The following is a 19,838-nucleotide window of genomic DNA, read 5'->3' as shown; positions in this document are numbered from 1 at the left end:
GAAAATGTCGTAATTGAACCAAAAGTGCTTAAATATCATAAAAATAATGTCATAATTTAAATAAATATTTAATTGGCATGAAAATGACGTAATTGAACCAAAAGTGCTTAAATATCGTAAAAATAATTTCATAATTTAAATAAATATTTAATTGGCATGAAAATGACGTAATTGAACAAAAAGTGCTTAAATATCGTAAAAATAATTTCATAATTTAAATAAATATTTAATTGGCATGAAAATGACGTAATTGAACCAAAAGTGCTTAAATATCGTAAAACTAATGCCATCATTTAAATAAATATTTAATCGGCATGAAAATGACGTAATTGAACAAAAAGTGCTTAAATATCATAAAAATAATGCCGTAATTTAAATAAATATTTAATTGGCATGAAAATGACGTAATTGAACAAAAAGTGCTTAAATATCGTAAAAATAATGCCATCATTTAAATAAATATTTAATTGGCATGAAAATGACGTAATTGAACAAAAAGTGCTTAAATATCATAAAAATAATGCCGTAATTTAAATAAATATTTAATTGGCATGAAAATGACGTAATTGAACAAAAAGTGCTTAAATATCATAAAAATAATGCCGTAATTTAAATAAATATTTAATTGGCATGAAAATGACGTAATTGAACAAAAAGTGCTTAAATATCGTAAAAATAATTTCATAATTTAAATAAATATTTAATTGGCATGAAAATGACGTAATTGAACAAAAAGTGCTTAAATATCGTAAAAATAATGCCATCATTTAAATAAATATTTAATCGGCATGAAAATGACGTAATTGAACAAAAAGTGCTTAAATATCATAAAAATAATGCCGTAATTTAAATAAATATTTAAATGGCATGAAAATGACGTAATTGAACAAAAAGTGCTTAAATATCATAAAAATAATGCCGTAATTTAAATAAATATTTAATTGACATGAAAATGACGTAATTGAACAAAAAGTGCTTAAATATCGTAAAAATAATGCCGTAATTTAAATAAATATTTAATTGGCATGAAAATGTCGTAATTGAACAAAAAGTGCTTAAATATCGTAAAACTAATGCCATCATTTAAATAAATATTTAATCGGCATGAAAATGACGTAATTGAACAAAAAGTGCTTAAATATCGTAAAAATAATGTTGTAATTTAAATAAATTTTTATTTGTCATGAAAATAATGTCATAACTGAAATAAATGTGCCATAAAAATAATGTCACAGTGTCCCTGAAGTACACTGTAAAAAACGACTCTTATTTTAACAGTAAAAGAATGAGTAAATACTACAGAAAATTACTTTATCATATACAATAAAAGATTATAATATATTTAACAAGACAATACATGTAATTGTATGGTAAAATATTGAAGAAATTATGTTTTTTAGGATGTTAAAGTATGATTTTACCATTTAATTAGCAGTAAAAAATGTATATTATTTTTAACAATAGAATACATGTACCCAGTTTTTAACCGTAAATTCAGCAGGATTTATTTTTACAGTGTAGGCTTTCATTTTTTGTACCTTTTGATTTTGGGGGTGAAATATAAGCTGGACACATTCACCCAAATTGAATACATTTCAAATGTTTTGGAGCATTTTAACATGTTGTGTCACTAGGAAGTGTCCATGAAACTCTCATTTGCCAGATGCCCAGGTAATGTAAAGCTTATACTGCTGAGCTTAAAATAACCCGACAGAAATAACTCAACACGTGAGAGTAACACACATTCACCTGAGCTCCAACAGCTTGTTTGTCTTCTGGATCGAGGTTCGTCGTGAGGGGTGTGGCTTCAGTTTCCAAGTCATTCCTGAAACACAAGTATAGAATGCGTGACATTGGTCAGCGTTATTGCCTGTAGCTGCCAACACACACATGACTTGAACTTGTTCTGCAGACTGAAAGACCGATACTGTAGCTACTCCTGATTGCCCCATATGCCAGTGCTGGCAGTCTGCGAGACTATACTCTTACAAACGTCCTGTCACCTGCTCACAACAGTCTGATGTTACACTCAAAGAGTTTACAAAACATCCTAAAAGAGGTAAGAAACCAAAGACCTAAGATTGCTCTTAATAAAACTAGAGCTTTTACACATAAACACACACAACAAAAACAAAGAAATTATGGAAAGCCCTTTTGATATTTAATCATATGCTGAATATGACTCTTGATATTATACATTTTACTGGGTAACAGTTAGCAATAAGTAAAAAAATAAAGTGTGTACCTGATTTGCAATATATCAGTGTAATGTTCAGCAGAGGCGCAAACACTATAGATGCAATGTATGCAATGCATAGGGGCGCCACAGAAGTGGAATAAAATGGTGTAAAAGAAATCAGTTACAGCAGCTAAAACATGCACATAAAAACGTTATTTGTTGACAACCTGTTGTTGAGCTTTATTTGACGTTCTCTCAGCGTTGTCAGTGATGTGGCGTGGGGTGAACATGATGTTCTGTTCGTGGACACGCCCCCTGGGACATCAGACGGACCCCTGGCTGTGCTGGAAATCCTGCGCAAACACAGTGGACGGAGCTGTGCTGGTCACAACACCACAGGTTAACAAACACACTGTGGCGGCACTGTCCCTGATGTTACTTTACTGTAAGTCTCATGTCTGTTTAATAATACCCAACACACTTGCACACATGAACCGCCCTTTCAAATGTTGTCAAGCAGTGTCTACAGGTGACGTCAGGCGCGGGATCACCAACTGTGAAGATCCTTGGCATTGTGGAGAACATGCACATCATGTATAGTTTGTGTCACATCCTCCTTTTAGTTGCTGAATGTGTGTGTGTCTCAGTGTGTGTGATTGTCTCAGTGTGTGATTGTGTGTGTGTCTCAGTGTGTGATTGTGTGTGTCTCAGTGTGTGATTATGTCTCAGTGTGATTGTGTGTGTCTCAGTGTTAGTGTGTGTGACTGTGTGTGTGTCTCAGTGTTAATGTGCGTGATTGTGTGTCTGTGTCAGTGTGTCTCAGTGTTATTGTGTGATTGTCTCAGTGTGTGTATGTGTGTCTGTGTCAGTGTGTCTCAGTGTTAGTGTGATTGTGTCTGTCTCAGTGTGTGTATGTGTCTGTCACAGTGTGTGTATGTGTGTCTGTGTTAGTGTGATTGTGTCTGTCTCAGTGTTAGTGTGTGATTGTGTCTGTCTCAGTGTGTCTCAGTGTTAGTGTGTGATTGTGTGTCTGTCTCAGTGTTAGTGTGTGTCTCAGTGTTAGTGTGTGATTGTGTGTCTGTCTCAGTGTGTGTATGTGTGTCTCAGTGTTAGTGTGTGATTGTGTCTGTGTGTGTCTCAGTGTTAGTGTGTGATTGTGTGTCTGTCTCAGTGTGTATGTGTGTCTGTGTCAGTGTGTGTCTCAGTGTTAGTGTGTGTGTATGTGTGACAGAGAGTCTCAAGGAGGGGCAGGACGTCCTGCAGGCGTTTCCAGAGAGCAGCACTTACACAGCCATCTGTGATATCGCAAACACTCTCCTCAGCAGCCTAGAAGCAGCAGCACACATACATGACAACACAAGAGACTGAAACAATACTTTACATTCATGTTTCTTCTTTCGTTATCGCATTCAAGATGGATCAGTGAACCCAACAGTCCGGCTTAATTGTGCAAAATACTTTTTTGAAGACAGTTTTCATTTGCAGGTGATGCAAAGCAACTCAATAGAGCAATTTCTATGGTATGAGAGGATGTTTTTTTGTTTGTGTGTGTGTGTGTAAAACCTAGAACATTTTATTTTATTACTAATACAATATTAAATACCGGTGCAACATTCAATAAAACAAAATACACTTGATTTTTGGGAAGTTTGGCATTCGTGCACATGGTAGCATGTAGCAGGGTATATTCGCAGTATAGCATGGCACTGAGTGTCCTATTGTTAAATATAATGGCTACTATGCAAGAAAATAATAAGGACATATTTTTATTAGAATGTTAAACAAATTTAAGCAACTTTCAGTAAATATGATCCCCTTGTGAGAGCCCCCTTTCCTAAAATATGAAGGCAGCTACTGTATATATTTTCATGTGTGAGAAATATAGTAAACGTGATTTTATAACAGGCATGAAAACTCGTGAGAGGTGACAAAGGTGAGAAAATCAAAGCAGGTGCTCCAGATGTATATTTTCAGTTGATTTGTGTGTTATATTTAAAGCTTTAAGTGTTTAAGCTTTAAGTAACGCTTATATGTGATTTTAATGAGGTAAATGTAGAAAATTGTACCAAAACATTTGGGCAAATTAGCTTCAGAAACAGTGACTTTAAAGGTGAAAGGTGAGTCGTTTGCATGCCTGTTATAAAGATACATGGTGTTTGTTAAATTGAAGAGTTGTTTTTTATATTATTGCACTAAAGACAAAATAAATGATTAAAATATATTAATAAAACTGTATTTAGTTGACACTGGAACTACTGTATTATTTTACCCACTATTAGAATAATCTTACAGGTATAAATCTAAAGAAAAACAACATTTTCAAATGAACAGAAAAGCCGAATGAAACTGAATGTTTTCTGTTATTATGCACTCTGAAATTTTCCATGAACCCCCTAGTGCCCCCTTTTACGAAACTCATATGACACAATGGAAGACCAATGGAGGAACACTGATATTAACTCTGGAGATATTAGCTAGTATGTTGATTTCAGTCACCATTCACTTAATTTTTTGACGTTTTAGACCCATGTTCACCAGTTATTAAAGAGTGTATTTTAGTTGTAGGAGATCTTCCAGTTCTGTTGGTCAATTATCAACGTTGATACTGAAGGGTCGGACATATGAACACAGCTGTACACACTCACACGCTAAACGTGAAGCGTTTGATGAAAAACACAGGGAACACAGGCATATGGAAATTAAACTTGTGACACCCTCAGAGGTGCACACACACATCTTTAATACAACCAAACATCGGCTAATCACACAAAACAACCATAAATACACACATCGAGCTGAAATACTCCCCAATACTGCACTCACCAGCAAACCCAGTATATAGACAGTACAGGAAAGCCAGCCGGTGCAGCTCTATTCTTATATATCTGTATATATATATATATATATATATATATATATATATATTATGCATATATAAATACCAATCAGAGGATTTGAGAAGCTCCAAGTACATTGTCATGAACAATATCTTTATAAATAATATCAGTGGAAAAAACAACTATTCCATTTTTTTTTGCCACTTTACAAACACTCACATCAATGTGGAAATTTTTTAAAAAAAAACTCCCAAATCATGTAATAGGAAGAGAGATAGGAACCAATGGCATTCGTGTTTTTTGTCCCTTTAAACGTGAAAAGAGCAAAAGAGAGCACATGATTGGCTAACAAAACGATAGGCAGGAGGGGGCGGGAAACTAACAGAGAATGAGATCTATTACTTCTACTATTATTATTATTATTATTATATTTTATCTTCACAGACACAGGACGAAATCACTATATACTGCATTTACAAGAAATCAAAACTATCAAACTGGGACGACTGTACACTTTCAGTGTAAAACCAAACGCAAAAGAGCCTGTTGAACCTTTTCAATTCATCCTTTCTTCTAATATTCGTTTTTTTAGTTTAAGGTTTTCTTTTATTTTCCCCCCTTCACACTTTATTTTTCAAGCTCCACGTCCCCCTTCGTCTGGTACAGCAGCGTTGCGTGTCGACTGCCAGTTTATTTGGTTGAGAGAATGAGAGCTACAATGAGGCCGTAGAGACCCAGGACTTCAGCGAAGATCAGAATGAGGATCATGCCGACGAAGAGGCGCGGCTGCTGAGCAGTGCCGCGAACGCCCGCGTCTCCGACGATGCCAATGGCGAAACCGGCCGCCAGCCCACTCAGACCCACGCTAAGCCCTGCACCCAAATGCAAGAAACTCCTGCAACACGGAAAAAAAAAAACAATCAAATCAGTAATATTTGCACTGTATGCCATCGTATGGATTTATAGTTTTCAAGATTAACATTCCCAGCAATTATAGCAAATTTAACATTTTATTATCTGTAGTAGGGAGATTCTAACAAAAACTGTCATGAAAATATCCATGTCCAATTTTACTCCAAAATCAACATTTTTGCATGTAGAAAATGAAGTATCAAGACGTGTTATGGTAATAAGAATTGGGGGTAAAATGTACTTAAGTGTCCTGAAAATAATGTCACAATGCAAAAAAATCTGAATGGTCCTAAATGTAGGCTTCACGCAAAATAACATAAAATATGACATTTATTTTGCATTGATTTGGGGTCAAACATTACCAGAAGATGCACATATTTCATGAAAATCATCCAATAATATCAGGACGATCTAGAATTTTTTCTACCACAGAATAATCAGAGTTCAGTAACTTACTTGTACAGAGTGATCTTGTCTGAAATGTTGTTGGCGATGAGAACGGCCACGACCAGGCCGTATATAGCGATGATTCCCGCCATGACGACAGGAATGATAGACTTCATGATGAGCTCTGGACGCATCACAGACATGGCAGCGATACCCGTGCCACTCTTTGCTGTGCCGTATGCCGCACCCAATGCTAAAGAGAGAAAAAGAGAGAGTATTTGTTATTTTTAGGGGCCTGAAAGTGCGTAGGCACCTATTGTATTCTTCTTCTTCCACCAATGTCTATGGAAGCCCATAGAACCAAACATAAGTTATACAATTTGGCACATTGATAGAGGACACTCTGAACTATAACTGACCCAAATTTGGAGTCTCTAACTCAAACTCTCTAGCGCCACCAACTGTTCAAATTTTCAGTTTCACCTAGTATCATCTAGGGACACTGGGGAAAAAAAGTTATCAAAAGCTTTCCGTTAGGCCAAACCGTTCTCAAATAACGCTTCGACGAATTCAATGGTGAGCACGTCAAAATGGATGTGACAATATAACTACGCAATGCATAAGCGTAATGACATGTAACTTATTACATGTGATCACAAGCATGCCCTGAGTGTACTTGCGGCATTTCGTCACAGTGCCACAGCAGTCAGGAGATATGAAAAATGGCAATTTTTTCTTATAACTTCTAAATAGTTTGGCCTAAAATTAGAAGGCTGGACTCTTAAGATTCCTAGTGGCATAATGACTTGATTTATTTCAATTTTCCTATGTCGGCCATTTTGAATTTTGCCATAAAATGCTGTATTTTGGCGTACCGTTACGAAACTCAGTATGCATCATCGGCACTATGCCCTGAGGGTACCTATAAAGGTTTGGGCCAGTGCCACCTAGTGGTCAAAAGTTATAATTAATTGATTCAAAAGGCTTATAACGTTAGATTATTTTGGCCTATCGTACTGTCAATGCACTCTTTTGATTCCTTGGGCAACGAGCATTAATTCCTAATATCATGAAGATTTCTAATAAACAACTTGTGTTTCATAGTAAAACTGCCCAAACAAATCAAAACACATTGAGAGAAACGTGGAATTGAACTCAATCAGTTCAGAAGAGGCAATTTAGAAAACATTTACACTATCTTTATATTTACAAATGTTGTTTCCTTGGATTCTCAGTATTTTAAGATGGCTATGATGGTTTTGGGAAACATGTTAATGCCGGTGTTCTGACGATTTGTGCTACCCATCGATATGTGCTACTTACTGGTTATGCGCATGTGCAGACACACAGTTTTGTTCTGCGTTACCACGCCCATAAATCTATGCATCCTTGCTGTGGAGACTTTTTTTATTACATAATTTGACATGTGAACGTGTAAATGTTAGCATGCACACCTTATTTTCAGCATAATATAGCAATTAGCTATGAATGACCTACGTTCATCGTGTGTTCTACTTCTTTCAGAGTTTTGAAAGTTTGGAAAATTCTTGATTTTTAACCTGTTCATTTTTAACACATTCATTTTCAATGTGCCAAATATGAAAAAGATAGTTGTGCAACATATACGTGCAAAAAGTGCCAGAGTGTGTGAAATGTGTACAAAGTAGGTAGCAGCACTTGACACGTAAGTAATCAGAATGTGCTAATGTTCATGTAGTGTGATATGGCGTGAGGCTTTAAAATAAATAAATAAATGTACTGTTTTGCCAGATTCAGAGTACTTTCATCATTTATTTAGTTTCAAAAAACTGGGAGCATTATTTGATAGGGCACGTTGGTCTATCAAAATATGCAACTCCTGACATCTTGAAGACATTATTATGTAGTATTGTTTTTTCTAATGACAGTGAACATAAGGTAAATATTCATGTGTCAAAAAATGCTAACTACCATATGAATATTTGTACGGTCAGCCAGCTGAACAAGAATAACTGAAAGTTTCAGTTAGGAAAGGTGTGCTTTGACAGGTCAAAGATGAATATTTTATGATAATTTTTACTTTTCACACAGTTTTAAAAATAAAAACAGTCCAGTATACAGTACTCATAACTTATAATTTTATTATAATTGTATTTCATATAATATACAATAATGTCATTTTTACTTGTTATATCAAATGTGATAATTGCTGGTTCATTTAAAATATAAAAATATGCTCCCCATACACTTACCCTGTTTTAAATGAAATAACGATGTCTTAATATTGTGAGATTTACATCATTATGGAAACAATAGCTAGAGAATGAATCGACATTCTCTGTGATCGATTCGCGCTTGGGTAGCATTTTTCGACAAGGCAGCACAAATCGTCAGAACACCGGTCTTGTCAATTCTGCTGACCTGCACACACACAATAAACCCGCTGCTGTATATTACTGAATCTTATTTTAATCTCAGTCGGTAGGATTAAAGGGTAACACTGCTGGAAATACCTTCAGTATTAGCCACGATTACAACTAATACTGCACCACAGAATCAAACAAACTAGCCAATAAGATTGAGTGCGTGTTCAGTGACAGATGGGCCCATGCGACGAAGAGCAGAATAAATCCTTTAGAGTGCAGACGGCCATCATTCACACACACACACACACACACACACACACACACACACACACACACACACACATGCGCGCGCGACTGGTTTGGACTTATGATTTCCACCTGGTAGATGATAAAATGGGCAGCAACAAAAAAAATCCCATACACTTAGATTGAGAGTGCAAGTTCTCCCACTTAGAAATCATGGAGGGGTCTGAAATTGTCATCGTAGGTGCATGTCCACTGTGAGAGACATAATCTAAAAAAAAAAAATCCAGAAATCACAATATATGATTTTTTAACTATTTATTGTATGATACAGCTGCAAATAAGTATTTGAACACCTGTCTATCAGCTAGAATTCTGACCCTCAAAGACCTGTTAGTCTGCCTTTAAAATGTCCACCTCCACTCCATTTATTATCCTAAATTAGATGCACCTGTTTGAGGTCGTTAGCTGCATAAAGACACCTGTCCACCCCATACAATCAGTAAGAATCCAACTACTAACATGGCCAAGACCAAAGAGCTGTCCAAAGACACTAGAGACAAAATTGTACACCTCCACAAGGCTGGAAAGGGCTACTGGGAAATTGCCAAGCAGCTTGGTGAAAAAAGGTCCACTGTTGGAGCAATCATTAGAAAATGGAAGAAGCTAAACATGACTGTCAATCTCCCTCGGACTGGGGCTCCATGCAAGATCTCACCTCGTGGGGTCTCAATGATCCTAAGAAAGGTGAGAAATCAGCCCGGAACTACACGGAAGGAGCTGGTCAATGACCTGAAAAGAGCTGGGACCACCGTTTCCAAGGTTACTGTTGGTAATACACTAAGACGTCATGGTTTGAAATCATGCATGGCACGGAAGGTTCCCCTGCTTAAACCAGCACATGTCAAGGCCCGTCTTAAGTTTGCCAATGACCATTTGGATGTTCCAGAGGAGTCATGAGAGAAAGTCATGTGGTCAGATGAGACCAAAATATAACTTTTTGGAGGAAGAAGAATACCATCCCAAGAACACCATCCCTACTGTGAAGCATGGGGGTGGTAGCATCATGCTTTGGGGGTGTTTTTCTGCACATGGGACAGGGTGACTGCACTGCATTAAGGAGAGGATGACCGGGGCCATGTATTGCGAGATTTTGGGGAACAACCTCCTTCTCTCAGTTAGAGCATTGAAGATGGGTCGAGGCTGGGTCTTCCAACATGACAATGACCCGAAGCACACAGCCAGGATAACCAAGGAGTGGCTCTGTAAGAAGCATATCAAGGTTCTGGCGTGGCCTAGCCAGTCTCCAGACCTAAACCCAATAGAGAATCTTTGGAGGGAGCTCAAACTCCGTGTTTCTCAGCGACAGCCCAGAAACCTGACTGATCTAGAGAAGATCTGTGTGGAGGAGTGGGCCAAAATCCCTCCTGCAGTGTGTGCAAACCTGGTGAAAAACTACAGGAAACGTTTGACCTCTGTAATTGCAAACAAAGGCTACTGTACCAAATATTAACATTGATTTTCTCAGGTGTTCAAATACTTATTTGCAGCTGTATCATACAAATAAATAGTTAAAAAATCATACATTGTGAAGATCTGTGTGGAGGAGTGGGCCAAAATCCCTCCTGCAGTGTGTTTTTTTAGATTATGTCTCTCACAGTGGACATGCACCTACGATGACAATTTCAGACCCCTCCATGATTTCTAAGTGGGAGAACTTGCAAAATAGCAGGGTGTTCAAATACTTATTTTCCTCACTGTATATATATATATATCCCCTTTTCTCCTCAATTTGGCATGCCCAATTCCCACTACTTAGTAGGTCCTCGTGGTGGCGCGGTTACTCACCTCAATCCGGGTAGCAGAGGACAAATCTCAGTTGCCTTTGCTTCTGATACAGTCAGCCCGCGCATCTTATCACGTGGCTTGCTGGGCGCTTTACCGCGGATACTTAGGCAATCATGCTATTCTACGCAATCTCCGCACACAACATACCACGCGCCCCATCGAGAGCGAGAACTGCTATCGCGACCACGAGGAGGTTACCCCATGTGGTTCTACCCATCCTAGCAACCATGCCAATTTGGCCTGGTTGGAGTCACTCAGCACACCCTGGATTGGAACTTGTGATTCCAGGGGTGGTAGTCTGCGTATTTGCTCGCTGAGCCACCCAGGCCCCTTGGATGGACTTTTTCTTGAGATGCAGTAGTTCCACCCTAGTAGGGATGGGAATCGAAAGGAATGTCACGATTTTAGTCTCTGTCTTTTTAAAGGAAGATATATTTGTAAATAAGAAATGCAACTGACCCATGCTAAGCTTCGCCCCCATTGGTTACGGTCATTCGCTCTGACAAACTTTGCAGAACGTCCTATAGGGCTGAATGGGAGATTGCCGTGTACGGCGCAATTTTTGTCTAAATATTCTCATAAACTAAATCGATAATAGTCTTACATGGGCTAGAATGAAGAGCGACATTTTAAAGCACATTTATCCGACTTCTTTTTAAAGAAATTGTTAAATTACACAGTAATTTGATTGAAAACTGTGCAAACTGTAAATCCAATTTGAGGCAAACGATTATCAGTTACTTGAAAAGAGAAAAGCTTCATTTATTAGCGATACATTAGTGTAAGTGAACAGAACGGCTCATAAGTTCTCATAACACAATCACATTGATGCTGTGAACTCTTTATTTACTTTCGCCTTTTTTAAGATATTAGTCATGAAAATCATTCTGTCCCGGTATATAATTTTTTTATAATTAAATCCTCAGTTCACAGTCCTATGCCCAAGCATCATGGTGATGGCTTTTCCATGGGGGTAATCGCCACTCACTTTATCATTAGAAAATTAAAAAAATCTAGTAATCATTATGTTACGGACAATATTACATATTATTGAAACTTTAGCTATAATTTAGACTTTGACAAGCATTAAATGGAAATCAGGCAAAAAATCTATAGAATGTATAATAGATAACAGACGGATAATACCTTGTATCCTGTTGTAGAAAATGAATAGCATATGCTATTTGAATTGGAAACAATAACAATCTGATATCATATATGCCTCAAATATTGGCCTAATTAATCCTGATAATTACAAAGCACTAATATTGAAATATAGATTGGAGTGGTGGTGGTGTAGTGGGCTAAAGCACATAACTGGTAATCAGAAGGTTGCTGGTTCGATCCACCCAGCCACCACCATTGTGTTCTTGAGCAAGGCACTTAACTCCAGGTTGCTCCGGGGGGATTGTCCCTGTAATAAGTGCACTGTAAGTCACTTTGGATAAAAGCGTCTGCCAAATGCATAAATGTAAATGTAAATACCGATTTGGTCACCATTATATGATGCACTTATACCTACTCAAGTCTCAGTTATAGAGCATATGGCCCTAGAGATATACTAGGTGAGAGATACACTATGTTCTGCTCTACTAAACTGCCTTAGAATATACGTTTACATTTATTCTTTAAGTTTATGTTTTTGTCCTAAATGACTTACAAATGAGCACACAACTAATCGGACTCAACTGGGACATGATGACACATCAGAAGAGATGTCAGAACAAAGAGTGGTACATCTCAAATTAGCTCCAGCTTTTCCAAAAACTGCCTCAACCATCATCTGTGTGAATCACCACTGTTAGTCACACATCAAATCACATATTCCACGAGTAAATATAGTGTAGATCCAATCACTTGATCTTAAATGCATGCATTCTCGTGGCTGGCTGGGATTCAACAAAAGTGTCTGGACTTCAAATAAAATCTCACTTCCTCTATGTGGAAGATTAAACTTAACCTGACTAACTGTCAGACTATATGAGTCCCTCCTAGACACTGTAGCAATGTTCTAGAAATGTGAAACTTACAGTAATTATTCTGTGCAAAAATTTGTATTTTTTGAGATGTAAAGTGAGTGGTGCGACTACTTTTAATCACACCAGTCCCTTAATAAGACATTTGTTTAAATCTTTGGGATCTACAGAACGTTTATATACTGTGTTTACACAGCGTGTTGTGACTCGACTGAATTTCAAATAAAAAATAAGTCCAAAGGTCTGAAACATCTTGTATACAAGTTATTATTAATAGTGATTAATTAAAAGTAATTAAACAATTCACAAATTCGTACTATACGTAGCTGTGGCATGGGGGGCGTGGTCATGTGTCAGAGAGCGGTAAGGTTTGTCACCTGTCTCTCATTATAGTGATGGCGGAGGGAGACCTAAAAGGCCCAGCGGACAGAGCTTCAGAGAGTTTTACCTTTATGTTTATAATGTCGACCGTCGTGCCTTTTAGGTCTCCCTCCGCCATCACTATAATGAGAGACAGATGTTAGAGATAATTACGAGCCAGGCGACGAACCTTACCGCTCCCTGACACATGACCACGCCCCCCCTTGCCACATTAGCATCAATGTATTAAAATTCACTTAACTAAGAATATTTTAAGAGTAAAGGTAACTACGGTGGAGTTTGGTCAATTCGATTTAAAGAATGTTTAAAAGCGTTCTTAGCTTGTCCTTATTATCACGGTCACAGATACAAGAGATCAAAATGAATAAAATCCTAGATGCAGTTTATTATTCAACCAAAATCCCGATAATAATCATAAAAAAAAATGAAGATTTGGTGTATAATGCTGTACTTTTAACTGTAAACCAGAAAGAAACAAACAATGGGCTCTCCTTTTGAAATGACGGAGACTTAAGGTTTCTGAGACCATCAAATTCGAAAAGGGGTCAAACCCAAAAGACGACGATACGATGAGCAGTATTTAAGTTTAGGATTTACACGGACAGGATCAGTTGTTGCACCACACCCTTTATGTGTCATTTGTCAGGAGGTTTTAGCTAATGACTCCACAGTCACCTTGACACTGAGGACGCTGAGGTTGCGGGAAAAAAGTTTTTCCAAAGAAAACTTCAAGCCCTTCAAATCACGTTATGCCAAGGCGGACAAAGCACATAACATTGGGGAGACATTGATTCTGCCGGCAGCCAAAGATTCAGTATGTGTTCCTTGATGGTAGGAGAGGCAGCGGCATCTAAGCTTGTTTCTACTCTACTCTCTGACAACACAGTGGGTCGGCGCATCTCTGACAAGTGTTAGACAACATCAGGCACAGCCCATTTTTTGCACTCCACATCGATGATCAGCTGTCTTTTCTTTGGCTTTCTATCTAAATCGTGCAATTATGTGATGTGGCAACTTAAACAGCCATTTGGCTCCTATATGTTTCAGTTTAGGAGCCAATTGCTCCTTAGACTTTTTTTTTTTCTCCACAGGAATTGATTGCATCATGAAAAGTGGGTGTCCCATACCAGATTGGAACAAGGAACTTGTAAGGAAAGGGTTAAAAGTAAGATAAAATGAATAAGATTAGATAATATAAAAAATAATAGGGACTGATGACACTAGACAAGATTTAACATTGTTTCAGAGGAGAGTTTTGGATTGCGCACAATAAGAAAAATGTATTAACCCTTTAAGCTCTGGAGGCATTTTTAAAGATTTCCTGTATCAGTGGTATATCCCAAATGCAAGGCTTATAACTCGACAAAAACAACAACAACAACAACAACAACAACAACAACAACAACAACAAAACAAGGAGGGTCAAGTGGTCAGTATCATTGTAAGTAAATATTTTTCACATTTTCTAATGATATAGATTATGATACATTCAGAGACACTCGGCAGAAGAAACTGATAAATATATATATATATATATATTTTAAGTTAAAATTGACTTTTTTTCTTAATTTTCTGATTTGACATGACATATCTATGGGTGTAAATAAGGTGGCTCCAATAAACTGCGTTTGTTTTGTTCCAATCATGTCAACTGTATCTGAGAAAATGTTGTGTTGACACGACAAAGCAATCAAAAGTTATAACATAATTTATCTTAGTGTACAAAAACATCTCCATGTGTCCAAAAGACTCTCCAAACAAATAAAAGATAATAATTGTACATAAGAACTAATTACACATGCAAACACAACAATGACTAAAGGTTTGCATAGCATGCAGACATGATTTCAGTCATGAGATTTCACAGAATGAGTTTCATTCTGTGTCATTTGAGTCATCATTGAGTCTGTGTCATGTATTTGGCACCATCTCCTGGTGGTCATATGTAACATTGTGCTTCATGTGGATTATCTAATGATCTATACATCTGATTATCTTGCGTGTGGACTCGTTTGAAAGATAATCACCTCCTCTAAGTAATACGAGTTATTTTATGTTCCAATTATGTTTCATAAGATTATAAGAAAAAATGCTCCATATAAGCAACACCAACATAATTGTCAAAGACATATACTAAGTTATTACTCACTATATTTTTATCTGGGAGTAACACAAATAGGCTGGTTATATTTTACTCTTTAAAAGCTTTCCAACAACATGTGACACATGGCTATTTGATGAGTTTATGTATTTACTGGTCACCATAATATGTACAGTGCAATGTTTTTTTTATTATAAATTATCAAAACGGAACATTTATGATTCATCTGCAAATTTAAAAGCACTTGTTCAGTTTTGGTGATAATGCCTGCAATCAATAAAAAGTAGAGCTTCTAAACTTTCAAACAATACCTATTTTGTATTGGTCAAGAATGTAGTTTTTAATATTTTGATAATTATGTTTTTTTCTCGCAGGCCCTGGGCTTAAATTGGGTCAATTCTGAGTTCATGTTGAACGGTTTACTGTAACTCTGGGCGGCAGACATTCCTATTCTGTGCATCATATCCAAAACTAGTGATAGACCGATATATCGTTCAGACCGATTAATCGGACAAAATCTTGCTATTTTGCATTTATAAGCAAGGCTGATAACTGTGTTTACTTGGCCGTTAACAGAAATGTCAACTTTCCCTTGTGTCAATTTAAAAATCCACCAACAGATTTGTCAAAAGGATAGAAGTTTTTTTATTTCAACTTCAAGCAAATGAGTAAATACTGTGTAAAATAAGCGTTCATTTCACTTTAGACATTTTGTGCAGATTGAATTTACTGTTATTAAATTGCATTTTCAATATTAGCATTTATATTGGCTATTGTCCATCCTACTCGCTATATATAGTATCGACATCAGCCTTTGAAAACCCCTGAAATAAATACATATATTAATACATAAATAAGTTCTTTCGACTAAATGAAACCTGCAAGTTTGGTAAAAGAAATCGTCTTTAACTCCACTAACAGTGAAACCGCTGAGACAGAAATGCAGTATATTTTCCTTGAGCTGAGTGCCATTCTCATTAAGAAAGTGCTTCAATCTCAAACACAAAAGGATTAGATGCAAAAATTGACTTGTAGGGCACACACATTTGCTGACCTCACTTATCAGACAAAAATCAACTTTGCAAGCACTTTAAACAAACATACAGCAGCTGCTGTGTTGGTTTGTTTGCATGACTTTCCAATGATTACATCATGCAAAAAGGGCTGAAGTGCCGGCTAACGGTCCAGTAGGGAATAACTGGCATGATGCCCTGTGCTGAAAATACACATATATGACTTTGTGGTCATGATGTGTCTCTTTACTGTTAATCGCACGTATATTTCAGCACATCTCATCAGCACGCCATTTACGCAGCATCCTGACAAGCAACCTAAAAATGGGCGTGAAATCATGCCCTGTTTTATTAATAAATGTATTTTATTGAGACTATCAATCTGAATCCAATTGGTTATGGTAATATTATAAATAAATATAGATATAAATATATGATCAGAACAATCTAGTTTGATGTTATTTCACTATTAATAATGTCTAATGCAGTACTGCCAGGCTGCATCTCAAATCCAGTATTTAATCCACTAAATCCAATCCAACTTGAGTGATAATCAATACCTGTGAAAAAAAAACAGTTTAACCTGTTAAATAATCCCATGCCCTCCCAAAAAAATAAATAAATCTCTAAATCTTTCTAAACCACAGGATGAAATAGAAGTTACCTCTCGCTGGTTAAATTATATATATATATATGTTTGTGTTGGATGTATTAATAAATAATTGATAAATAATTCAAATAATGCATTTTTCCTGTAATAATCAGGTCAGCACAGGCATGGACACACAGATATCAATATATATCTATATACGTGTGTGTGTGTGTGTGTATATGTACAAGCAGATGTATTTAAGTGTATAAATGTATTACAGATCTATAAAATTAGAATATAATACTAAATGATGATGATATTAAACACAATATTTCATCAGATGCCAGGAATAATGAACCAGCACAGACAGGTTCGATTATAATCACACAGACATAATTTCAGATGTCAAATCAGCAGGTTTTATAAATAGGATGAATAAAAGTTTATATATATATATATATAAATGCATAAAATATTTGAATATCAATAATAATACATCGATAATTTCATCAGATATAAAGAATAATATCACCCGCAGGAGAAGGTTTGAACTATAAACCTGCAGAAATAATTATGAATGTGTAATAGTGTATATTTGATGTTTAATACAATTTTTAAATTCAAATATTTAAAAAATACATTACCGCTGAAGACCATCGCTGCTGATGCGCCCATCACTGCGAAGAACGGCGAGTATTCTGGGCTTCCCGACGACATTGTTCTTCAGATTTAACCTCAAAACCACAACGACACCAGACTAAAACTGCACGACACGGGTGGAACCGAACGATCAAACGGGTACCGGGCTCTGAGGGTGAAGGGTTAGGCAGAGAAGAATAGTTTAATGCCCGAATTAGACGATGGAAACTGGTCATCACAGATCCTATCGTATCTCCGGCACAGAATGGTGGCAAACGTCACCTGACTCACCGTTAGGAAAATCCCATCCGGCTCCTGGAGGGGAAGACCATGGAAAAATGCAAGGATACTCAGGGTAACGGTTTCAAATAAAGTCAAAGGCGATATTTAAAATATAATCTTAATTAAAATGTACATCTAAAGCATTTGGTTGTAATGCCGCAGACCCCTTTGTGAGGTTTGCGGTTTGGTGGTCTACCCCATCTGTGGCGAGGATGGTTCGCTCCGCTTCGTGCTCTCCCTTTAATATTGAATAATATGTATATTTTTTTACTCATGTAGAATAACGATGAAATTATTTTTAATGTAATATAAAATGTTCTTTAAACCGTATAAACATCCCTTATTAAAACTAGACACTTAATTGCGTCATATACCATATTTCAGAGCCATATTAAGACTATCTTTACAATAAACGTTTTAAAAAAGTAATACTGTAATCAGTATTAATTTGCATGTGTAATATTAATGTGTAATCCGATACATCAATCGTCTATTTTTATTTATTATGTTTCTTGCTTATACACTCTTCAAGGGCGTATGAATATGCACACTGCTAGCAACACATTTTTATGCTAAATTGTTTTCAACCATTTAATGTTGAATTTAATGTTTCAACCATTAAATTGAGTGATGTAATATGACTCTAATAAAATATATGCCCTTTATAATAAAGCTCCTTTATAATAAAATACACTGTGTCACCCATTCAGTAAAGTGATGCAGCGGATGAGGATTCCCGAGATGAAGGTCATCCTGTGCTGTGACGTCACACACAGGCCACGCCCATCGCCTCTGTCAGCAATAATTTAATGACTCTTTTCTAAGCAAATGGAATGAGTGTCGGGTCTTTATTTTATAACAAATGTATGAGTTAATCTAAATGTTATTCCTTCACCATAATGATCCAGCATGTTTATACTTATTTACAGTACATAGCCTGTAAAATCATAATGCCATAGGAGTCCTTTAATAAAGGGACTTTGCGTGTTATTCAGTGTTGGTAAACACATGTTGTTCAGGACACATGAGGGCAGATCAATTAGTCTGGTCTCATTAAGCCAAAGGGAGAATCTGTACTATAAGGTCAATGAATCACACATATCATGAGAATAGAAGAGAGCTTTTAGCTGAAAAATGTAAAGTGTAAAATACTGGTGATGTATATTTTGTAAAGGACAGGGTTAATAGATTAATATATACAAAGACAACAATAAATGCATTTATTTTATTGACAACTTGCACAGTTATGAATTCCAAACTTCATCGGAATAGACGACTCCCAAGTTTAAAGAGCCAATGTGCCCTGCATATAGGAGAAACCATCCTTTACAACTTCTATACGAGCAGATAAACTCATAAATTACGAGACAGACACTGCTTCATTTTTGACACTATAGCTCAGGGCCCATATTCACATAAAATCTTAAGGCTAAAAGTAGCTCCTAATGCTGAAATTGAGGAGCAACTCTTAAAAATTAGGGGCGTGTCACTCTAAATGTACATTTTTAATGCTAAAAGTACCTCCTAAAACAAAGACAGCTTAAAAAACATAACACAGGTGGGCTAGGTTTCTGTCCGGGGGTCACAGCCACCCCCTGGCTCCGCCCTTGGTGAATGGGTTTTAAGCAAAAACTCCTAGCTAGAAATTCATTGGAGAGCTCCTAGTGGTAAGATAACAATCTTTGTGAATACGGGCCCATGTTTGTTACCCACAATGTGTTTTACTCTCACATTTTTAAGACTTCATACATCATAAACATGCACATTCTGTTACACACATTTGGTTTGGACGTCCCGCTTCTCCTGAACGAGACACATAAACATACACACACAGAGCTTAATATGGTACACCTCAAAAGATAAAGTACATACACAAAAGTTTGATTATTAATTCAGAGATATGCTATAGGGAGGAGAGTTGAGCTTGTAATATCCTCATTAAACTGATCATAAACTGATATCATTATTGATATTGATCATTCATTGATGATTTACTAACATTTATCAACATAAAATCTAAATAACGTTCAGTAAGTGCAAAGAAACAGATCATAAAATGTAATACTTCCCACTGTAGTCACTAATGTTGTCATTGCTGGAAAA

General features: G+C 36.5%; 1 protein-coding gene across 1 annotated transcript; it reads right to left on the bottom strand.

Annotated features, from left to right (window-relative positions):
• Window positions 1-4,870: 4,870 nt before the first annotated feature.
• On the bottom strand, window positions 4,871-17,734 carry LOC127634226 (V-type proton ATPase 16 kDa proteolipid subunit c). Its single transcript, XM_052113684.1, has 3 exons — window positions 17,459-17,734; window positions 6,385-6,568; window positions 4,871-5,911 (listed from the first exon to the last, which is right to left on the bottom strand). Exons 1-3 carry the CDS (start codon window positions 17,529-17,531, stop codon window positions 5,707-5,709), a joined length of 462 nt encoding a protein of 153 aa, XP_051969644.1. The 5' UTR covers window positions 17,532-17,734; the 3' UTR covers window positions 4,871-5,706.
• Between the last annotated feature and the right edge of the window lie 2,104 nt (window positions 17,735-19,838).

The sequence above is a fragment of the Xyrauchen texanus genome, chromosome 41, assembly GCF_025860055.1.
Source record: "Xyrauchen texanus isolate HMW12.3.18 chromosome 41, RBS_HiC_50CHRs, whole genome shotgun sequence".
Taxonomy (NCBI): Eukaryota; Metazoa; Chordata; class Actinopteri; order Cypriniformes; family Catostomidae; genus Xyrauchen; species Xyrauchen texanus.
This window is presented reverse-complemented; position numbering and strand designations above follow the sequence as displayed.

What these genes read in the sequence shown, in the direction of transcription:
- LOC127634226 (XM_052113684.1), bottom strand. Translation starts at nt 17,531, where the DNA reads ATGTCGTCGGGAAGCCCAGAATACTCGCCGTTCTTCGCAGTGATGGGC. An exon ending in AGCAGCGATGGTCTTCAGCG is followed by an intron (nt 6,569 to 17,458) that starts GTAATGTATTTT and finishes TTCTCTCTTTAG; the next exon opens with CATTGGGTGCGGCATACGGC. An exon ending in GACAAGATCACTCTGTACAA is followed by an intron (nt 5,912 to 6,384) that starts GTAAGTTACTGA and finishes TCCGTGTTGCAG; the next exon opens with GAGTTTCTTGCATTTGGGTG.